This window comes from Corvus kubaryi, unplaced genomic scaffold (assembly GCF_017639235.1).
Source record: "Corvus kubaryi isolate FWS band 111438036 unplaced genomic scaffold, C.kubaryi_AGA036_p1.0 37312, whole genome shotgun sequence".
Classification (NCBI taxonomy): Eukaryota; Metazoa; Chordata; class Aves; order Passeriformes; family Corvidae; genus Corvus; species Corvus kubaryi.
Window position 1 is genome coordinate 3,102,659 of NW_024581098.1, and position 23,157 is coordinate 3,125,815.

At 39.5% G+C, this 23,157-nt stretch overlaps 1 protein-coding gene across 3 annotated transcripts in view; it reads right to left on the minus strand.

The window, feature by feature from the left end:
• Positions 1 to 16,033: 16,033 nt before the first annotated feature.
• The window catches only part of UBE2V2 (ubiquitin conjugating enzyme E2 V2), a 36,439-nt gene continuing 29,315 nt past the window's right edge, over positions 16,034 to 23,157 (minus strand). For all 3 annotated transcript variants that reach the window (XM_042029042.1, XM_042029044.1, XM_042029045.1), the window contains 2 exons: positions 23,001 to 23,126; positions 16,034 to 16,901 (listed from right to left, as the gene is read on the minus strand). In XM_042029042.1, coding sequence (XP_041884976.1) covers positions 16,755 to 16,901; positions 23,001 to 23,126 — 273 coding nt within the window. In that variant the 3' untranslated portion in view covers positions 16,034 to 16,754. The remainder of the gene's footprint in view (positions 16,902 to 23,000; positions 23,127 to 23,157) is intronic.

Below are 23,157 nucleotides of genomic sequence, written 5' to 3' on the forward strand. Positions count from 1 at the left end.
TGCATGAACAACACGCAGCTCCAACCCAACCTGCCATCTGCCACCTGCAGAGCAGCACCGAGTTCCTGCGGCTGCCCTCAGCTGGCACTGGTGGCTGCCGTGTTCCCAAGCTGGAAGCACAAACCCATCAGTCCATGCCTTGCACAGCCACTTATGGCACTTCTGCAGGTGGCTGTAAAGTTACTGTCCCTGTTGTGTGAAACCACTTGACACTGGCTTTGTTTTTATACAGACTTTGCTCAAGTAAAAGCAGTTACAGGAGATGTAAAGCAGCCAGCAGGCCATGGCTGCACAGCAGGTGGCCTTTCAGAAACAAAACTGACTGCAGTTGTCCAGATAACTGCTTGCCGAGCATCACTCAGGGAATCATACTGGGGAACCAAGCCAGGATTTAAAACACGCAGCAAACAAATCCTTTCCTTCACTGCATGGCATGAGTAGTTGAGCTAACGCAAAAGGGGTGGAGAACAGCACAGGTGAAAAGAGCTCCTAGTGCAGGGTATTTTTTAAGCCAGCGCTGCCACCAAGACAGATGTTGCAAAGCCATACCCACAGCCTGATAACTTTAGCATTGTCTGCTATTTCTCACCCCAAATGGAATTTGGGACCTTCTTCTCACAGAGGAGCCCGAAGGCTACAGCCAGCATACATGAGACAGATGTCCTTAAAAATGTCTTGATGTTAAAAAGATGTTGAATAGAAGTGCCATTCAAATACCCAGTGCTTTCTGGCAAGTCAGACAGCGAAGCTGCTGCCAAAAGAACTGCAAGGGGAAGTAAAAAAAGAGAAACAGGGTCAACAATTATTAGATGTTGTGTGTTAGATGTGTCTATGGACAATTTTCCAGTGTGACCCTCACCTTGCTCTGTTCACAAACAAACTTTTCCAGAATTAACAGACAATACAGATGCCCATATAGCTTCTAACAATGCACAAAAATTCAAGCTCCTGACAGTGTTGCTATACACATAGTGGTGCTAATGAGAGAGGAAAATGACTGAGGAGGGCCCCTGTCCTAACCCCCAGCCTCCACCTGATGGCTGAAGCCCATCAGCCTCTCATCTTTGCTCAGGCTGTCTGTGGGGCAGGGTGTATATATGAACCTCAGTGATTTGTGCAGTCAGTTCAGTCTTTAGAAAGCTTAAACCTGGTTGGTTATTGTATGCATAACAGCAAACTCCCTTTTCCTACTGTTGCTGGATTTTGGGGTAAGTCTAGTAAAACATTCACTTTTTCTCTCACCTATGCTGTTAATTGCCTGTCTATAATTAAATGGAACACAGCAGGATAGTAAATGACAGAAAGGCTCAATTTTGTAGCTTTGGTGCCTCATAAAAGTACTAACCTGGGCCACATGCAATATCCACATAGCACAGCTAAATGATCAATCTAAAACCAACAGGAACTTTTATATGGACTGATGGTCTTTGGCTTAGGCCCCTTCCAAACACCGAGTTTTTATGAGTTATACTAGCTGCCACTTGTATTTATTTTATAAACACCACATGCTAAGTGTCAGTTACATCACCACCACCACCAATTTCACCCCAGACACTTTTATACAAATTACGGGTGGTGGAATCCAGGTTTAGGCTGAAGGCCAAGAAAGACCTCTCCAATGGGGTTGTATAATTGTATAATTTTTTTTTTTTCCCCATAAAATACTGAAACAACCAGTATATGGAAGAGTAAGAGATTTGGTTTATCACAGTGTTATTGACTTGTTGCATAGGAGACCTAACACTTGCCAGCACAGAACCCAGAGAGAGAACCACCAGCCCAGACAGAAGCACATGCAGCCAGGTCATCAGCACCCACAGACCAGGTCCCGCTTTTCAGTGTTCTTTTGTACTACAAATTTCTGCAGGCAGAAGGTATATGATAGGGAAAGACCAAAACAAGCAATGCAGGCTCTTTAGAAAAAAGGGAGTGAGTAAGTGTAAGGTGAATGATGACTTTTGGAGTCAAGTCGTGGGTTTTTTCCAGGACTTCCTGCCCATCTCTAAAAACACTATAAAGGAAACATTGTTATTCCTCAAACTCCTTTTCAGGTCAGAAGCAGGGTTCAAGGACCTTAAGAATATTCACAAAAAAACATTTTCTGGGGTCTTCAGGCATTTTGCCTGAATGGAGCCTTCAAAGTTTGAGATCAGTAATTACCTTCATGGATTTGCAGCTATTATTAGTGGACAGAATATATGTGAGCAAGTGTTTCCTGCTTTATTTTAAACAGAAGGACATCTCTCACACTGGGCATTCTCACATTCAAAACACATGGTTTGGTCACCCTGGGTTTTTGGTTTGTTTGTTTGCATTTGTTTGCGAGACAGCTGTGCTGTCTCCAGAACTCCTCAACTCCCACGTCCTTCGCTGCCTTCCGCAGGGCTCAGCTGTGATACTTTGTGGGTGCAGATCAAGCACATCCCTGGTGTTTCTGAGGTCACAGTGCTACAGCCTTCCGAGCAGCCTGTCCCACCAATGTTTCGTAAATGCATTGTGCAGCACAGCCAAACAGCAAAGTGCACAAAAAAAGTTTTGCTCAGCTGCAGCTAAAGGAGGTATTTAGATGGGAAGATCTTCCAGGGCAGGAATTACATGTTTGTACTGATGTCAGAACTTACCTCCTGACCTACTGTATTAATAATACAATAGGACAGATTTATAATTGAACAGGACCAACAGTGTGTGTAACAGTTGTTGTGATGACCTGGAGTCAAAGTGTGGTTTCTTTCTGTGTATTATGTACTTATATTTTAGTGTATATATATGCACACATGCTTGTATATACATACAAATGCATATATACACATTTGCATGTGTATTTATCCACTGTTTATATATTTTATAAACATATGCATAGTTTGTATATAAGAAAAAAGGGAAATAATATTCTAAGAGGATTATATATGCTTTCCTCATGGAAAACCTAAACTGGTTCATTTTTTTAATATTTACCTCTGATATATTCAGCTTCCATCTGTTCTGCAGAATAACTCTTCCCTTGCATTTCTGTGAAGCGATTGAGATCTGTCCTTCAGCAGCTGCCAGTATTGTTCCATAGTCTTGATTCCAAGAGGACACATCCATGTCTCCATTGTACTGGAGAGCCCAGAACTGGACCCAGTACTCCAGATGTGGCCTCACCAATGCTGAAGAGAGGGGAAGGATCACTTCCCTCAGCCTGCTGCTAACACTCTGAATGCAGCCCAGGAGGCTTTGGCACCACAGCTGTGGCCTGTCAAGCACTGCTTCCTTTTACTTTTGTCTGCAAGTTTGCTGAGGGTGCACCAAAACATTGTCCTATCATCCAGGTCATTAGTGAAGATATCCAACAGTATTTGACTCCAGGACTGACCCTACACTTGAGGACCAGCCTCTGGCTGGACTTCATGCCATTGATCATAATGCTTTGAGCCCAGCAGTTCTGCCACGTAAATCCATCTCACTGTCCAAACATCTAAACCACACACCATTAGTTTGTCTATGAGACTGTTATAGGAGACAGTGATGAAAGCCTTGCTAAAGCTGAAATAAAGAACAGCCACTGTTCCTGACATGTTATTGTAGAAGGTTGTTGTCCACTGTAAATCCATGCTTGATTTTCTCATTGGAATGGACAACTCCTCACCATGGATGAGATAATTCCTGAAAACCAATCAGCCCTCTTGGACCTCACTTCTCTCCAGGATGATCTCCTCTGGGACTCTTCCAAGCAGATCCCTGAACAGATCAAAGTGCTCTCCTGAAGTCCTGTCCTTCACCTTTTCCCCCTCATCTCAGGATCCTACACACCCCAATCGCATGGTTACTGCTGCCCTTAACCCTCACATCCCTGATCAGTCTTTCCTTCTCTGCAAGTACAAGGTCCAGCAGAGTATGTCCCCTCACTTTCTTCTTGATCACCTATCAGGAAGTTGCTATCAATGCACTCCAGAAACCTCATGGATTGCTTGTGCCCTGATGTGTTGTACTTCCAGCAGATATTGGGGTGTTTGACTGGACTCCCACAGGGATCTGGGCCAGTGACCAAAAGACTTCTTCCAAATACCTGAAGACAGCTTTGTCTAATTCCACACAGTTTACAGCACACATCCACAACACCACCCCACGTGTTGGTGTGCCCTCTAACGCTGATCTGCAAGCTCGAAGCTGACTCTCATCTCTCTCAAAGCAGAGCTCCAACCATTCCCACTTCTCTGACAAGTAAAGAACAACTCCCACTTCTAACTATGGTGTGGCCTTCCTAACGAGCCTCTATCCTGCCACTGCAGTGCTGCAGCAGTGTCAGCTATCCCACCACATCTGTGCAGACAAGGAGCTCATCTGCCTTGCTCTAGCCCCAAATCTGCAGAGCTGCACCCTCCTCAGCCGCTTGCTCTGGGCTGTGGCCTCGGCTGAGTCAGGGAGTCAGGGGTAATTTCTCTGCGAGTGCTGGGGACCACCTCTGGCAGCTCCCTGCCACTGCTGCGGAGCACAAAAGCACTGTCAGCCCAGACCCTTGCCTCCCCCTGCACAAAGTGCTGCTGGCTGCATACCATGCTTGATGGTTTTACAGGCTTCCCCCAGCACCAGCTGACAGGATTCCTGACCCTCCCTAGCCAGGATTCAGCTGGAACAAAAGCTCAAAACCCCTTCTCACAAGAAGCTCTTCAACAGTTATACAATCTACCACAGATATCACAAGCCAAGTGAAAATTTTACCACCTGCTTCCTTATACAGGTGAGGAAAAGCAAGCAGTCAGGGTCAGAGATCCCTAAACATTTACATTGGGTTTAGCCATTCAGTGATTTTTACCACCACCATTCCAATTATCACAGAGATAATGACAGCCATCAAGGGCAAATTAATAATTCCACAATAATCTATTACTGAAAATGCAGCTGCCCCAGCCATTGAAAGAAATAACTTCTCTGATACCCGGTCCACACTCACTAAGTACCTTAATGAAGGTTCATCCCTTCCCTTGGATATCACCCAGACCTAAAGCAGCACATGCCTCCAGTGTACAGGGAGGAAGAGGAAGGCCATGGTATATTAAATGTTGCTTTCATCAATCCCATACCAGGAACAAAATCAGATATTATACTGTACCATAGGCCAGGCTGTAGCAAAGGACACCAATATGTGTGTACACAAAGGACCACAGGGGGATCTGATCTCCACACTCACCTCGACAGGCAGCACCTTCAGGCAGTTAAAACTTGACACTGCGTTTTCTAATAAACACACACAGAAAATGTCACTCTGACTTTCTCTTGCTCACCTGCAAGTAACTTTCCACCAGGTTCCATTTCAATTTGATGAGAGAGTTAATTATCTGATGAATCAAAAACCCCAGCACCCCCACTGCTGTTCCGATTAGCCGCATCAGCAGCCATCGATCCCGCTCTGTTCTAGAAACAGGAAGGCACAGTTGCCTCTCAGACCATAACACAGGATTATTTGCCATGCTGCCTCTCACAAACGCACAAATTCCATTTTTAGAGCATTTTGATTATAAACCGTGACTGCCTGAACAACAGGCTACTCTTGCCAATATCTCTTTTAAAAGAAAGTGTACACTCAGCAAAGGTCTACACTCAGGTGAAAGCCATTTTCATTTGGGTAAGGAACACGGCTGGATTTTTTGGTTTTGGATCTGGGGGTTTTTTTTATATAAAAGTACCAGTGCAGTCTGCTCTCAGATGTTGACTGCTTGATGTCATATCAAAATCAATTATGTGGCCCAATAATTAAGCATTTGGTAGAGCACTCTGGACACATTTCTAAGTAATCCCCATTTCCTTTGACTGAAAGTAATGCACTGAGCACCTATCACGTAAATGTGCAAACTTTTACCTCCAGTTTCTGTCTTTCCTAAACTTACACTTCTAATAATAACTGTGCACCAATAATTATGACCGATTTATTTTGAGTATCATCTAGGACTAGAGCAAGCCTACTGAGATCCAAACACCATGGTTCCTGCAGATTATGCTAAGAGGAAAAAAATTACAAGTTAATTACTTTTTAATAGTAATTTTTTTAATTAATTGTAATTTTAAAATTAATTAAAATTAATTTCAAGAAATCTCAGTAACAGAACATTTGCCCAAACTTCTGCAAAGTCTCTTCCTTTTCAGTTGTATACATGAGAAGCTAATATTTTAATTCTTTTTTGCATATTCAATAATTGTGAAGAGCATAAGCACTTACAAAATATTCTTTTATTCTTGGCCCCCTTGTACATTAAAAATATTCGCCTGTGTACAGAAACTGTAAATAACTATTTCGTAATTCCTTCTGCTATCAGGCATCTCCCTGGAGTGTCCAAATTACACATAGTTCTAGAGGCAACTTAACACTATTTAAGGTAAGTTTACCTGTATGTTTTTTCTTGTAGCTGCTTCTTAAAAACCTTTTTGTGTGAAGGCAAATAATCCAAACTTTCATGGGCTACAAGGTGTTCTCTCTACCAAAGGTACTACAGCTTGGATGCTTTACTCAAGGCGGTTTGCAAGTTGGCAGCTCAGTTAAAGGAGAAAAAGACTCAATGCACATAAAATGTTTACTGTAAATCAAAATCAGCAGCATGCTGTGTGTTTGCCACCTCCAAGACATGACTTTGGTAACCAAAGAAAGAGTACAAAAGGATTTCTGCTGCTCTCCACTAACTGGCATTTGGGCAAATTTGGCAAGATCTCATCTCAAATAATCACAGAATCACAGAGCGATAGAATGGTTCAGGTTGGAAGGGACCTTAAAGACCATCTAGTGCCAACCCCTCTGCCATGGACAGGGACATCTTCCACCAGACCAGGCTGCTCAGAGCCCCATCCAACCTGGCCTTGAGCACTTCCAGGGATGGGGCATTTACAACTTCTCTGGACAACCTTATCCAGGGCCTCACCACCCTGAAAGTGAAAAATTTCTTCCTAGTAGCTAATCTAAACCTACTTGCTGTCAGTTTGAAGCCATTCCCCCTTGTCCTGTCACCACATGCCCTTGTAAACAGTCTCTCTCCATCTTTCTTTTAGGCTCCCTTCAGGTACTGGAAGGCCGCAACTGGGTCACCCCAAAGCTTTCTCTTTTCCAGGGAGTGAAGAAACATAAATAGTTCCTGGTTGTGAATTAGTGAGTACTAAAGGTCAAGAGAAAAGTTCTTTACACAAGCCACATGCAAATTACCCAAAATAAAGTCTTTTGGACCTGTAGTTTTGCAATGCGGAAAGTTTCCTTGAACCCCCTACTCACACTTCCCAAACGTAACAACACACATCATGAAGGAAATACAGCCCAGGGCAGGGGGGCACATCCATGTCAAGATCTAGCAATGGCCTAAGTCCAATTTCTCACACTGTGATGGGGGTTTTTTGCCAGCTCAATCAGGCATTTAATTCTAGAGATTTCAAAAGTACTATGCAAATTGCAGACCTGGCAACAATCAATGTGACAAAATAGAGAACGAGTTAAAGAGAATTGATCTAGGTGGAAATCAAAGACCGCAGAAAATAATTGTTGTTGGAAACTGTGTGAATAGCTAAAAGCAACAGAAAATGCATTAGAAAACTTAATGTTACTTTCCTTCAGATACGGGGAAATAAATGTATCTGCCACCAATACCTCCATAGTGAAGTTATCTGACAACAAATACACACTGTGTAATCAATCAAATCCCTCCAGTCAAAGGTGAATTACGGAACAGCAGGAGTCTGACTATTATGTACACTAATAATGTAAAAAGTGGTAAGTGCTTCACAAATGGAAGCTCAGACCTTAGTTTTGTGTTTAAGCACAAAAATGTTTTGAGATTAGACTGCTGACTTCTGCTTGCACAAAAGTTGGGTTTAACTAGTTCTACTCCAAGTTTAAAATGGAGCAAAGGAAACAGAACCCAGGCAAAAGCAGACACCTGAGCAGAGCTCCTGGCTGGGACCCCATCACCATTTCATTCAGATATGCCAGACTGGCTACCCTAAGGTCTCCATTTAGCCCATATATTTCTGGAACATGGGAATTTGTGTGATGTCATTTTCTAGCTGTGTTAGACCAAATGGTATATGTGAATAGATCTGGGTATTACAAAGATTGCAGCACAAACAAAAACACAAAATCCACTGAACAATACAGATGGGGGTTGGGGGAGGAACACTAAAACCAAAGCTACATTTCTAAGGGAAACAAATGAGGCCAAGTCACACTGCTCACAGACAACACAGATATTCCTCATTCCACGTCACAATGATTTGTTACATAAACAGGATGGCTGATTTTCCCCGAACAGGAATATCATTCCCATCCATAAGAGCACACCTAAGCATTTGCTTTGCTGGCCCTAGTTGCCAGAAAGCCAAAGCTGACAACTCCTCTTCCATCAGACTCAGTCTCTGCAGCAGTGGCTCGGCTGTACTGCAAACTCTCACAATCACCCACTCGTGCATTCAAATTATAAAACACAAAATAGAGTAAGAATGAGGTTTCAAACTTTGACCCCTAATTATTTTTTCGCCATGGACTCCTCTATAGTCAAACCCACCAGTACACTCACTAATCTGAAATATATTTCACAAACCTCTGAGAAGCAGTGCACAAATGGCCAGGGTTAGAAAGCTAGATGGTGAAAAACAAAGCAAGATTCGAGATTGCAGGGAGGCATTGCTGCATCCCTGAGATGCAGGAGTTGAGACAACTCTCCAGAGGACAGACAAGGCCTTACAAAACACATACACATACAGAGCATTGTTCGTTTGCAATGAAACGTGAAGACTGAGAGACACAAAGATGAAGGCAAATGCAGACTGGGCTTGTAAAAGCTTCTGCACCAGACATTCCTCTGCTAGGAATACATACTGCTGAATTAGCCTGTAAGAATTTGACCCAAAACCTATGCATTTTGGCTGTCACTTTTACATACAGAAACACCTCCCAGTGCAGAACATGAGTCTTCATCTTTCTTTTGAAAAGTATTTCAGATGGCATATTTTCAGTTCTGTAAAGTCTGCATAAGGATTGTCCTGCTTTCTGCAATGTTTTTATCTCCAAACATCACACAAGGATCTTTCTGCTTACTCAAGACCTTCCAAAACACAAGTTTTGCCATGGATAAAGAAAATCAGAGGCAATGATGAAAAAATACTTTCTTCTCAATACTGGAAGATAAAATGCCCCCACCTATGTGAGGAGACCAGAGAATCCAAACTGCAACCAGTTCCCAGGTTCTTCACTAATTTCTGAGTTCTGCAAGGCGTGCTACCTGTAAAAGTGTTCTTACCTCATCACAGCCTAACTGGGAATGGCTGCTTTGGAGACATGGAAGGAAAGAAGAAATCTGTGTTCATCACCACTAAAAGCTACCTACACACTTCTTTGTGTAAATGCTTCGAGGAGTCAACTTATAAATTGAATTTTACTCAGTTAGGAAAGTTTTCAAAGGCCAGTGTGGGGGAAACCATGCTTTTAAGCTGCCAAGACCCCATTTGGGAGCCACAGAGCTCCTTGTTCCACTCCCAGGCAGCTTCCGTGGGGCTCTTTGCAAAAGGGCAGTGGCAGAATAAAGAGGGTGGGCAGACACTGGAACAGCTCTCTCCTCCTTGGTAAACATAAGCAGGCTGAGCCAGGCTGCCTCCAGTAGTAGCTCCCCTGAAACTAGAAAGATAATCAAACGATTGGACCTCTGCTACCTGGTGATCTGGAAGACAGGTGAGATGTGTTGCACAGCAGAAATGCAGCTACCACATATCAGCAGCTGGCCATTCCAATAAAAAGTTTTGGGCTAGCTCATCTAACTCTCTTCCCAAACAATGGAGAAGGAACAACACAACTTTATTTGCCTAAATGTTTTGTGAGCATAAGAGTATGTGCATGCATGCATCGCATGAGTTCTTCATCCCTTAAATGACCAGGATGGAATAATCCCAACCAATACAACAAAAATACAGAGTAGCTAAACTGGAAGCCAGAGAAAATAAGAACTACCCACCAAACGGCAGTAGAGATACAGCATGGATTTACTACTGAAACATTTTACTACTTGTCTTTAAATAGTACAGACATAAATCAGATTCCAGCTATTACACATAAAAGCACCTACCATAGAACTCTAATTCTTGCTATGGTTGTACTAAGCCTCTCCTACCTGAGCAAAAATTCCTGGTCACCCTTCTATCTAGATAGCTATATATAATGTAATTTTACCTCTGTAGTGGCAAGCATGTACAAAGCCAGGCAAATACTTAGTTGGCATCTCAGTTTTAAGTAGACAGAGAACCATGTACTTTTTGAATGGTGTCAGGAGTTGTATATACTTAAATGATAAGACTTTCTTCCCTCTCCACTGCCTTTCTGTCTTCAGCCACAGGCTCGTTTAGTGCAGCACATGTGATTTGTCCATCTGTCAAGTAAAGCAGTGCACCATTCTTGTTGGCTTCAGTTTTAATACAAGAATCATACAGGTATTACAGGATCATACAATCACAAAAATACAATAAAGGATTAGAGACTGCGAGTTAACACAGTTAACACTGCATGAGTAACACACCAGTTCCAAACAAATCTGAAGGTAAAAGTGAAGAGGTTTTGCAATGCCAGAAGAAATAGTTTCTACTCAAAGGAACATGAGCAGTTCAGAATGTATTTTTCAACAGACTGAAAGCAGGGTGATAGAATGAAGAGCTTCCAAAGCAGTACTCTATTCACAGCATCCCACTTCAAAGATCAAAAACCATTACACTACTAATTGAGGTGACACTCAAAGACTTCAACTAATGAGTGTTTAATGCGCAATCTGAATGACAGCCCAAGGAAGCAAATAATTATCACAGTCATTGAACAGAGATAGAAAGACATTGTTAACTAGAAATGTCATGGCTATCAACTTTCATTTCACATTATTTCAGTATTTCAAAGTTACAGCATTTAAGGAATGAAAGTATAGTACTAACTTGGCATGAGAATTTTCCTATAAATGCAACGACTCACACATATGATGTTGGCATAAAGGATATAGATGTTGAAACATTTTCTGGTAATGCTGTAATAAATCTCACACAGTGCAATAGGTTAGTAGCATCATACATGATACAGCAAATTTAATCTGCAGATCTTCAGACAGAAAAAAAATGTACATATGACAGGAAATCATTTCAGAAAACACAACCCAAGATGACTATGACCATCTCCACAAATCCTCAAATTGTGATGTTGTGGCAAGGAATTATTTTAGATTTCTCAGAAGCAGACAGTCCCAGAGTTCAAAGTGCAACATACCTCCCAGAGATGGGAAATAATGCTCTCTCCCAAAACTGCAGTCAAGCAAACAACAAACACTGGAGGAATCTGTTGGCCAGAAAAGGTCACGGCTGCTGGCAACTTGCCTGATACCATTACCAAAGAGGAGCTTTTAGTACAGACTTTTCTCAGTAATAGTATAGATTTTTCTCCGATTAGTATTGACACTCTTAACTACACACACATATTTAAACCCAAAACTGATCACCAACCACTTAGATAATGTGGGAACTGAAGAGCCAGCTGCCACCACCACACACTTCCATGTTTTTGATCTACACAGCTCGCATGGTGGCAAGTATTGCCAAAACTTAAGAGAAACAAAGTCATCTCAACCTGCTTTACTTCACCAGAATGTTTTAACAATTGTAAATGCAGGAATATTCTACCTTTAAAAAGTGAAAGAGATGAGGAGAATTGGGTTAAGTCCTGCCAGGCTGACTTTAAGGAGTTCCAAACACTACATCATTTCCCAAAGCCATTCTGCAAAGCTGAACCCTCACTCCATATTAACCCAATTTTCAGGATGCTGGAAAAGCTGCCAGAAATACCCTCTTCTGTATCTTCATGACAACTTCACAGCTCTACTGTTTGAGCTGCTCTCATCCTAATTGAAACAGCTTTTATTTCCATGACAATTGGAAAAAATACAGAAAATTCTTAATGGGCTATTCTCAAGTCAAGTCAGTAAGAGATGCGTTTACCTCAAACAGGTTACTTTTCTTGGTAATTTTTTAGTAGAAATTGCAGAGGGAAATCAAACACTTCCCCTCTTCCCTTCTCATTCCCACTTGCTTAAAAATAATAGGATATAATAATAATAGTAATATTAATTAAAATTGAAATAGCCAATATGTTAAATCAGCATACCTACACATCTGTAACAATCAGCAGGGAGCAGGGTGGGAACAAGCACAAATCAGCTTAGGAAAACCTTCATAGTATGACTGCACAGCCATTCCTTCAGTACTTCTGATTTAACAAATACACAGTTTGGGGTTTTCTAACCCAAACTACATAGTTTATAGATTATAAAACCATGTTTACATTTTATCCATACTGCTTATATTAAAAGCAGAAGGCTGGGATGCTGCTGTTAAGAAATGGTGAAAAGTCATAAATTAGTATAGAAAACATGAATTTTATCAAGAGATCCAAAACACTGGTTATATTTGCATTATCTCAACATCTTCCATTAAGTTATCCATTTATACAGTTTGTGTCTCATATAAATAATGGTTTTTATATTTATCACTGTTTTAAAATAGTAAAGACTGAAAAACTTTATAGACCTGCTTGAATATGGAAATGCTACTTGAGAGTTGGGTTATGATTTGTATTTTAAAGAACAGAATTGACAGTACATAAACTTAGAGTTGTTTACAAATTGAGCTGAAAGTATACATCCATTTAGTTAAAAAAAAAAAAAAAAGAAAAAACCTAACAAAATTATAAACCACTATGACCACTATGATAGTAACACTATGGTAATGTAAGAAGGTATTTTGTGGGGAGTTTTTAAAGCATCAAGTACGTTATTTTTATACTTCCAGCATTACATCCTTCATACTTTAGTCCATGATCAGTTGGGTCTGCAACAGAAAAGGTACAGCACATTGTTTCAGGGAATAAGGCAATCAGTGTAACAGGGAACAGAAAAAACCATCTCCCGCAATTGTTTCAACAGAGAGAGTTAACACAGATGGATTAACAAGTTTTAAAGCTTTTTTTTTTTAATTTATTATCATTATTATTAAATAAAGACTACAGACATTCACGTTCCTTCAATACCTCCCCACCTCAGAAATCTTTCAAGCTTCACAAAAGAGTTCTGAACATGTTATTTAGAAACACTGATGAGAAACATGTTTTGTCCCACTGCTTCACATCTACCTGGAATTTTACTCATATAAAAGACCAATAGTAGTTTTAAGTCATCCTTCTTTGGTACAGTAATGCATATGCAGACTTTCTCAGTACCAGTTTATTCCTCCTCTAGCAGTTGAAACTAGCCACACCAGGGCAATCTGGCTGACTTTTCATAAACTAGAAGCCAAAACTAAAGCAAGTAGTAGTCAGACATCCTGCCTCTGCTGCACAACAATTATCTTGTGGCCTACTAAGTGTGCTTTCTGCATCAAAAGATACCATAAGAGAAGTGTAACAAATACTTTTAGGCCTTGAGTTATTGTCCCAAAAGCTACTAAATAGGAAATACATCTTCACAAACTCACCACATAAGTACCACATAAAGCACAAACACTTGTCTATATTATACAGTTGTTAATCATCATAGATGATCAACTGTCATAATACATACTAGAATTTTTCTTTAGGTATCTCCTACAAACATTTAGGAGGAATGTGCATTATGCATATATTTGATAATGGCTGAAGGATTCACTGCTGACTCGGTCTTGCTTGATAAAAAGTATTCCCAGCTTGCATTCAGGAAGAGAGCAATCAAGGCCAGTGTTAGGTTCACACCTTGCAATGTTTTCTGTACTTTATCTATGAGTAAGGCACATCATTTGTAATGTGGCTATTTCCATAGGCTTGCTCATTGTATCTTAAGGTTTAACAAAGTATGAATCATACCATCTTTGGCTTTTTTTCTTTGCTTCATAGAAAACGTATCCCTGCCTCCAACAACCAAAACACAAGAACTTTGGCAATGCTTCAGAGCACAAAGCTAGTTTAAATCTCAGCCAATGACCACTGACATGAAAAGAATTATATATTCAGAACTCTTCCACTTTGTCACTCACTCAACTTGCTTCAAATGGTGCTCTGCTTTGCAAGGTGTTCAAATATGGGTTTGAAAAGAAAAAAAAAATACACACTTGGTAACAATGGCAAATTCAAATCTTGCCAAAAGAACGTAACACAAATTAAATACTTGTGAGAGGAAAATTAAAAGTCTGTCATTAGGTTACCTAAGAGAGACTGTAAAAATATGAGAAAGCAAATTCGAAGAAAACATTGATCAGACATAGATACCTGTAAAACATAACGCTTTCTGAAGGAGAGCAAGCACAGTGCTTCAAAATCTTCTTCAGGTAGTAGAAGAGTTTCGAGGAGGCTCTCAACTTCATGCCGTAGTTGAAGACATTTTAAAATTTCGTAATTAATTACACTTCAGACTTGTCCCAGTGTGAGCAAAATGGGAAGCCAACACACCTAAGATCACTGCAGGAATATTTTTATAGTCATCCATATATTACATACTCCAAGCGTCAAGATCACGTCAACTCCCTCCAGCACTGGTTTTTCCTTCTGCAAAATGTATCTGTTTACAGCTGGATATGCAGATTCTCACCAATACAAATGGACAGGATTACAGGATCACCTCGCACCACACACAACCATGCGAACAACAGGCCCTTCTTGATGCTCTGTGAATAAGCCAGTCTCTTAAATTATGTTACCAACCATATAATAGTCTACAAGCATTCTCTCAATAGTTTATGTTGAAATCTTCCCAAAAATTCACATTCCAGAACCATACAGTTCCATTATTTTAATTGATTAAATATAGATTAGCAGTGTTAGTGTAAGAAAGAAGATTTAATGGCATCAAAATCATTCAATTAAATCAAGGAAAAAAAAACGTTGCAATGCACTTCAGCCAAACCATCACAAATGATATGTTATATAAAAATACACACACGAGGTAGCTGGCAGCTATAAATCCACCAATTCTGTAAGTGCCCAATTTGTCTAAAAAGTATAAATTGACAAATATCAATTAAACCTTTCCATTAAAAAAAAAAAAGAACACCTAGTTTATTGCTTTTGAAGGTACATTGTTAACATCAGAAACAGGCAAAGGCTTATCAAAGAAAGTTATCTAGCTGTTGATGGCTTTTGATTATATCCACTTTTTCAAAAGAACCACTAAATAAAACTTTGAATGCAAACAGCTGACTCACTCCCAGTGTTACATATTCTCACCAAAATGAACAAAGGTTTGCATTCTCCAAGGTGAAGGGCAGGGAAAGAAAGCGTAATATCCAAAAGAATCGCATTAACTACTTGCTTATGAGAAATCAGTAAAAGAAATAAAACCAGTGTTCCCACCAGACAGAATACATTGAAAAAACAGACTAAGGACTGCAGGAAAGGCAGAAAGCTTCTAGCTACAAACACAGTGGCATCACACCAAATGATTCATGTCAAGCAGAAGGAAATACGATGATCTGAAGCACAGGTGTACCTCTTCATAAAGCTTCCTGAAGTTTCTTTTTTGTGTGTTTCAGAAAAGGCAAAAGCGGAACAGACAAGAAAAAAAGTCAAGTAACATAAAAGAGGAAAAGATGCAAGAAAGCAAGACAAAGGACTGAGAAGTAGGACAGACTACAGCAATGTGATCTGAAAACTGCTTAGAGGTCAAGTAAGCAAAGTGAAAGGTATGCTCATTTCTCAAAAGAATCTGCAGGGGAACTAAAGGGAAGAAGGGTAGGCAAGGGGTTATTTTGTTTGTTTTTATTTTGGGGTTGGTTTGGTGTTCGGGGTTTTTTTTTAAATATATTTATATACACACACACAGAGTGCAAGCTTGTCTAAAGAAGTGATACTACAGATGACAGAATTTACTCCCCTGCAACATATGGAATATCTTGACCTCTCAAGTAAACTAAGCATACAGAAGTGATAAGAACAAAAGGTGCATGTAACACCAGCAGCAATATTACGTTTGGCTTTCCACTACTTATGCCAGTTACTGTACATATATTACATGACTATTATAGAAATGGCACAGCCTCAGACACTTTCCACATTTTATTTACATTTTAAGACTAACTTTAATCTCAATCACATATCCATACATTTCCTTTGTTTCACTAAAACTTAAATGCATGGTTTATTAGAACAAAGACTGTAAACAAATATTTGCCATGTCCAATACATGTAACACAGGAGCTGCTTAACAGAAATTAATCCCCCCATTTTATAAATACAGGTATCAAAACAATCCTGAACATACTTTGTGACACTACTAGTAGTCGGCACCCACACCCTTGCAAAATTAAACAAGATGAGCAACGGTATTCACTGTACCTGCTACCTTAAAACAAATTTAACTGCAGCTCTTTTACTAAGCAAGATGGATAAAGCATGCCATTTATATTTTGCCTTCTCCAGAAATTATTTTCAGTAACATATATTATTCCACAGCAATCTGACACTTTCTGTCATGCTTTCATCTTGTAAAACCTGAATTCCAATTATAGGCTATTTCAGGCTTATGCTTAAATGACAGTGCCTCAATAAGAGAAAAAAAAAAAATTGTGCTGCCTTTTTCTCCCATAGTGCCTGAAAACATATTGGGCATACATATATTATATATATTCTTACAAATGTCCAGGTCATGTATACCAGCTGAAATTCTTTAATGTGTGGGTGTTTGCATTGTGAGATTTAATCAAGACATTAACATGAGTAGAAGGTTGTTGTTTTAAGACAGAAGTTTGAGAATCAGCTAAAATTAATTATTGTAAGTTTGTCCCTCTGGAGGTTGTGGAAGCTTCATATTTTCTTTGGACATCATTAGACGTCTTAGCTCTTGAAGTACAACTTTAATGCTATATGAATTTTGCCATTTTGCTAACACTGGTATGCTCCGTGCATCCACCTGGAAAAAGAAGAGAGAAGTCTAATTTATGATGGAACACAAAATCTCTACATAAATGTTATCAACCTAATTGCTCTAAGAAACAGTCTAAGCATTCCCTGACACCTTCTCTGTGTTCCTAAAATATTTTAAGGAAAACAATCACATACTTACACACAGATACCGATTCTGCAATAAAATCCATGCAGGTGGACCCTTCCATCTGTGCTGCTACTTATATTAGTGGGAAGGAAAAGAGGAGGGGAGGAAGACATCAGCAAACTGTTCACTGCAAAACTGGAGCTGCTATCTCACAAAATTTATAGTTTTTTTCAAATTACCCCAAAAAAAGAAAAGTCATCACCTTCACTATGCTAATATATGCACCTGGGTGTTCCTCAGTTCTTTAAAAGAACCTGCCACACAAGAGTCCATAGAATACCTCTCTAAAGGAACATTTCCCTTATTATTTCTTTGCTACAAGTATTATTAGTGATTTCTTTCACATCCATGGTGCTTCTGATACATCTAGAGCCACTACATGTACTAAGAAATGTCTTGAAATACTGAAATAACTGATTTGTAATGCTTGGACATTTCTTAGTTCCTTGCATCCTTCTCACAGTAAGTCATCTTATGGAGCCGTGAAGATTACTGTACATCACTTACCAATTGGAATATGAACTGAAAGGAAAGGACATGGGACTTCTCCTATGCGTTTATAAAACCTGTGGGACAATTTACACAATTATATTATAACAGGAGGTTTCCATATGAAAGTCAGCAATTGAAAGTCATCCTGGGAATTGTTTTGGCAGCAGGTTAAGTCCCAGCCCCTGCACAGAGGAACTTAAGAGCACAGAGGGGCCTACAGCTGTGCAACTGCAAAGCAGGCCCTGGGGCAGGAATAGGGCTATTGTATGCTACTGGATTCCTTTGCTAGAGTAGCACGGGCAGCCCACATGGCTACAAGAGTGCTGGAAACTACTGTTTTCTGATTTAGGCAGCATAAAACATCAAGAAGTTTCTTATCCCATCTTAATTAGGGCAAGCTGAAAGAAAAAAACCTGGAATCAGAAATAAGAATATTAACACAGATGTTTTATTTCTAGATTATTTGAAGTGAGGCTGTCTATTTTCAGAACACCAGACGAGACTAAACCTTTTTGTAGGAGAAAACTGAGGCCAAGGTTTAACAACATGCTGGCTTGGGCAGCAGTACTACCCAAGAAACTTCTGCTCCCTCTCTTGTTCCTTTAACAGTGCTACTGCCTATCAGCTCAGGTAAACCACATACGGGGAAATATTTTCTGAACTGAACTGACAGAACCCACCCAGTTTAAAACAACACCTTCCAAAGAAGTCCCTAAGCAGGATCCTTGACCTTATTCGTAGCTCAGCACTATAAGCATTTCTTTTCACACAATTTGTCCTCAGAGTCAGGAACCCCTTAAAGTCAGCAGAGTTGCCAATGACAGTGTATCATCAAGCCACACTACAAAAGGCAGTCAGATTACTTAATAATTACAGCAAATGTTCAAAAAAAAGTAAAACAGCATCAAAAGAAAAGCTCTATTATGCAGCAACATCATGTAAGTTTAAAATACACGAGTGTATGAGCTAACACAGAAAGGTTTTGAAAGTTAGCACTGGTGAAATAATCACTGTCATTCCTGTACTATTACTACTTTTTTAAAGGTGTATTTGGGTAACGTGGTAAACAGGAGGCAAAATGGCTGGAAAGGAAGTTGCTCTGTGACTACAGAAACAAACATCTAACTTCAGTCAGGAAATTCTTTTCACACCATCTTCCTTCTCCATGCTCCTCCTCAATTTTGCCTTTGTCAGCTCCCTCAGGTCTGGATGTTTGCCTCACTTACAGCACACAGCAGCCAGTCACCACTGCTGTTCAAATAATGCAGTTCTACAAAGACTGGAACATGAGAGCTGATCACTTAAGAGAATCTCCTCCTGCTTTTCTTTTTTGCTGGGAATTTGCAACAAAAAACTCACAGACTGTAAACTCTGCTTTAACATTGCTATGAATGTTTTCTGACTAAAGACTGCTGCAACGTGACATTTTTGTTGCTTGTTTATCTCAAGTCTCTTTTCTGCAAGTCACCGACTTCTTTCATAACATCTTGCAGTGATGCCTTTTTCTGGTCTTAAAATCAAGAATCAAACACGGTTAGAAGGGAAAAAGGGATTTTACCTTGGTATTTATTTTAAGGATCCTTAGGTGCACCACGTCCAGGTCAAATGCACCAAAATGCACACCACAATGCCCACCCCCAAAAGATCTGGTATAACATTATAGGCCTTACTAATTAGCATACCTATCAAAAATTCCCCAATGAGAAGCTTGAATGAGCTCCCCTCCCCAAGGAACCTTCCCCTGCATGGTTCTATCTTAGTTTACAGAATGTGTTCTGGAGAGGACCTTAGGGTCTAGGGCACACTATCCTCTACCTACGAAGCTTCTAAAATGTTTAGTCTTCTAGCTGAACAAGCAAGTCCAAGAATGTAGGCAAAAAGCATTAAGAATACAGAAGCTGTAAGAAAGTATAACAGGGGTATAAAAGAAAAGGCAAAAATCTTCATGGCATCAGCAGCAGTAAAGATTTTGGCTCAGGTTCTGTTGTCTATGTTGCAGAATTGATTTCCAAGTTAGTGCATAATAAACTCACTTTATGAAGAGCAATGAGAAGACAGTTAAAGACATTTAAGAGAGTAACACAAACTATGTTCAAATCATACAAAAGCATTAGATAATATTCAAATGTGCACCCTGGAACACAGAGGGAGACATTTCAAGGTCACATAAAAGCTAATAAAGCTGCAAACTACAATCTGAAGACTTATTTTATTTAGACTATTTTATTGGGGGGGTACACCACTGTGGAACCTTGAACAATAGCAAGAGAAGCAATATATATAATGCATCATCTTTTTCTAAACAGTTGAAAATAAAACAAATTATTTTACACAGTGATGCAAAGTATACAGTGTTTATAATGTTCCTAGTAACTTCAACAAGTAGCAAGGTCTACAGCAAACATACTCAAAGCAGTAACTGGACAGCAGCTTACAGATTTATAGCTGAGACTCCCAAGTGGTTTAAAGGAAACAAGTACTAAATGTAAATGGTATCTAAATGAACAGAAGTGATTGCAAATCCTGCAAGATAGACTGCTGAGGAGCACTATCACAGATGCAAAAATCAGACAACCTTAAAAGACAATGGGAAAGCAAACAGCACATCAGAATGCAACCTGGGTTTTATCAATATGGGATACATAAGTCTCCAAGAGAAAAAACCCTGTAGCACCAGGAATGATAATTTACAGTTTTAGAACAGTGATGCCATTAGCACATAAAGGCGTTTTGTCCAGCTCTACACAAGTACTTGGACTAATTTTTCTGACCTTAGTAATCTAATTCTGTATACAAATACAGCAGCTCCATAGATAAATTAAAAAGAACAAACCCGCAAAAAACTAACTTGGAGATAAGAAAAGAAAGACAATTTAACAGGGTGCCTCAGAGCACCTAAATCTTCTGAGATAAAATACTCCTGAACTAGTTCTCTCCTTTCCTGCACTAAATTTACCAAACAGTGATTCCTGAAGATACGCTGCTGGCAGAAAAGTTACTTACAAACTCCTCTCTCATAGAATAATCAAACAAAAAGTCAATAAAATTGTATCTGTCAGTACTGATAAATTCATTACACACGCGCACTTTTCATGAAAAGTGTAAAAGGATTTTTAAGTCAAGAAAGCTGAGAACCACTGCCCACAGGGCAGTATGAGACTAGTTTCCTTAGATCCCTAGTAACTGCACTTATCCATCTTTCCCCTCCACCACTCACACTCTAACTCAACAGAAATTACCACCTTCTAACACTCCCAGTGTGGGCCCTACTTTTCCACAGATGTTAACTGGCACACATCTCCTGCAAAGCCTACCTTAACAACATTAAAATATTTTGAGTATAACCTGCTAAGATACACAATTTCAGCTGCTGTTTGCCTCAGGTCTCTTTTTGGCAAGTCACCAACTTCTTCCTGACATCTATAAGCAATGTGACCAAAAGCTGGCCACATGTCAAAAACCAGGGTGCCTGCAGAAGCACGGATAGTAGAAGATATCTGCAGATGAAACCCTGCCATTAATTCAAAAATGCAGCCAACCACTTATGATCTATTAAATGAAAGATGACCAGAAAGTGGGAGAACAGCTTGGAAGAAACACGAAGGAAACTATCAGGAAGCAGCAATATTAACTGCTCCAGGATGCTGAACATGCCCCCACAGTTTATCTCACAGCTTCTCTAACAAGCACAAAGACAAGATAAAATGCAAGACACCGTGACAATGGCTACATTAAAAATTACATAATAAATGTGTTTTAAATTCATTACTTATGAAAATTCTTTTCATTAAAAATACTACTTAGTCCTATTTAAATCCATTAAAAAAGAAGTTATGCATTTGCATAGTGAATCCTTCATAAGATACACAAGTTTATCTTTTGGGGGGAAAAAGTAATGACGGTTTTATGTAAGAATATTAACTGCTTAAAATCAATTTTTCCTGTAGCAATGACTCAATTTGAACAGTGCTTTTAAAATGACCAGGCATATTTCCTGTCACAGCAATCACCTTGTTCCTCAGCAAGCTGAGGGAGTGTAGACTTTTCCAAACAAAAGCTCAAGCTGACCGGCTTCAGTAAACACAAGCGTTCAGGCTCTGCTAGTCCGAGGTCCTGCTTCTGAAAACCAACACCTATACCTTGAGGTATGCAGAGATGAAGCCATGAGAGCATACTTCTTCAGTGAATCACAATAGTACAGGTTCCTACGGTACTAGGAAGAGGTATGAAAATTGTCTTCCAAACATACCTTAAGCAGCTTTTGCTTCTCACACCTTCTCAACAAACACATACCTTTAGACAACAAGCCACAGTTGTGATTAAGTGCATGAGCCAATTTGCAGTAGCAATTTTAACAGGCTCTTCAGGTAGAGTAACATTGTTAGCTACATAAAAGTATTTTCAGAGTCATTTTAGATTATTTCTGAAGCATTAGTGCACTGGTTTTCGACAACCAACCTGAACACTACTCTACAACCCAAAAAAAGTGCAAAAGAACCCCTGAGAACCTCTCCCTCTGCTACTGTCATTGAGACACTTGAGCTTCACATTTCAGTAGTGTTAATTACAGAAATGCAAGTCCACCTTTCTTTTAAATCTTACAAATTATTTAAAATCCAAAGATGCTGATGCACCTTTAGATATTACCTTAACCCAATTAGTCTGCATTCACTGAAGACAAACGTACACACAAATGTGATTGTGCTTCCTGCTGATATATGCATGAACCACTGTAAATGCAAGACAGCTCACACCTCCTCCCATTGAGCAACCAAGCACCTCCCTTGCTCACAGTACTTCAGTACCCAGTGAACAACAGAGTAACAAATTTGCCCGAGCTGCTGCCATGGCTTATATCTCTGAACTCATCCCACTCTAACTGCGGGATCAGTGAAAGCAAACTTACTGCAAATTGATCTTTGAAATGAAAGTGATTACCATCTGAATCTATTAAGACCGAAGCTCAGAATCACCTCGAATTTGAATAAATCCAGTATAAACGAAACAAGAGTATAAATACACCAGTTCATTACAGGTGAATTAATACATCCAGAGTGAGTCTCATCAGAAATAACCTCCATTTTTACTCAATGGAAACATCAGAAAGAGTTTGTAATATTCCTGCTACAATATGAAACTAATCCCCTTTTATAAAAGTATTATGAGGGAAATACCTACACACAGCTTAAACACTTGCTGTTTTCCTGCTCAAAACTAAAACCTTCATCTTCATTTGAAAGAAACAACTGTGTCAATATTATAAATAATGCTCGTCTTATTGGTAAGCCACAAAAAGCCACAAAGATTTGAAGTAGTACGCCACCAAAACTCAATTTACATCTGTATTTGTATTATAAAAATTAAATGCAAAAGCTCTGTCCAACATGCATATCCCTCACCTGATTTTCACAGAATTATTTTTTAGTATAAATTAACAACATGGTTGATCTTACCATTTCAACTTACCATTCCATTGGAATTATTTATTCCATTCATATTAATTTTAGTTACAAATCTAACTGTAGGAGGTGCTTCTGGATATTTAGGTCCACACTCTACTTTCAGACTGTATATTCTGTTTTCATAGTTTGTCTAGAAAGCAAAAAGACAGACTAATGCATTT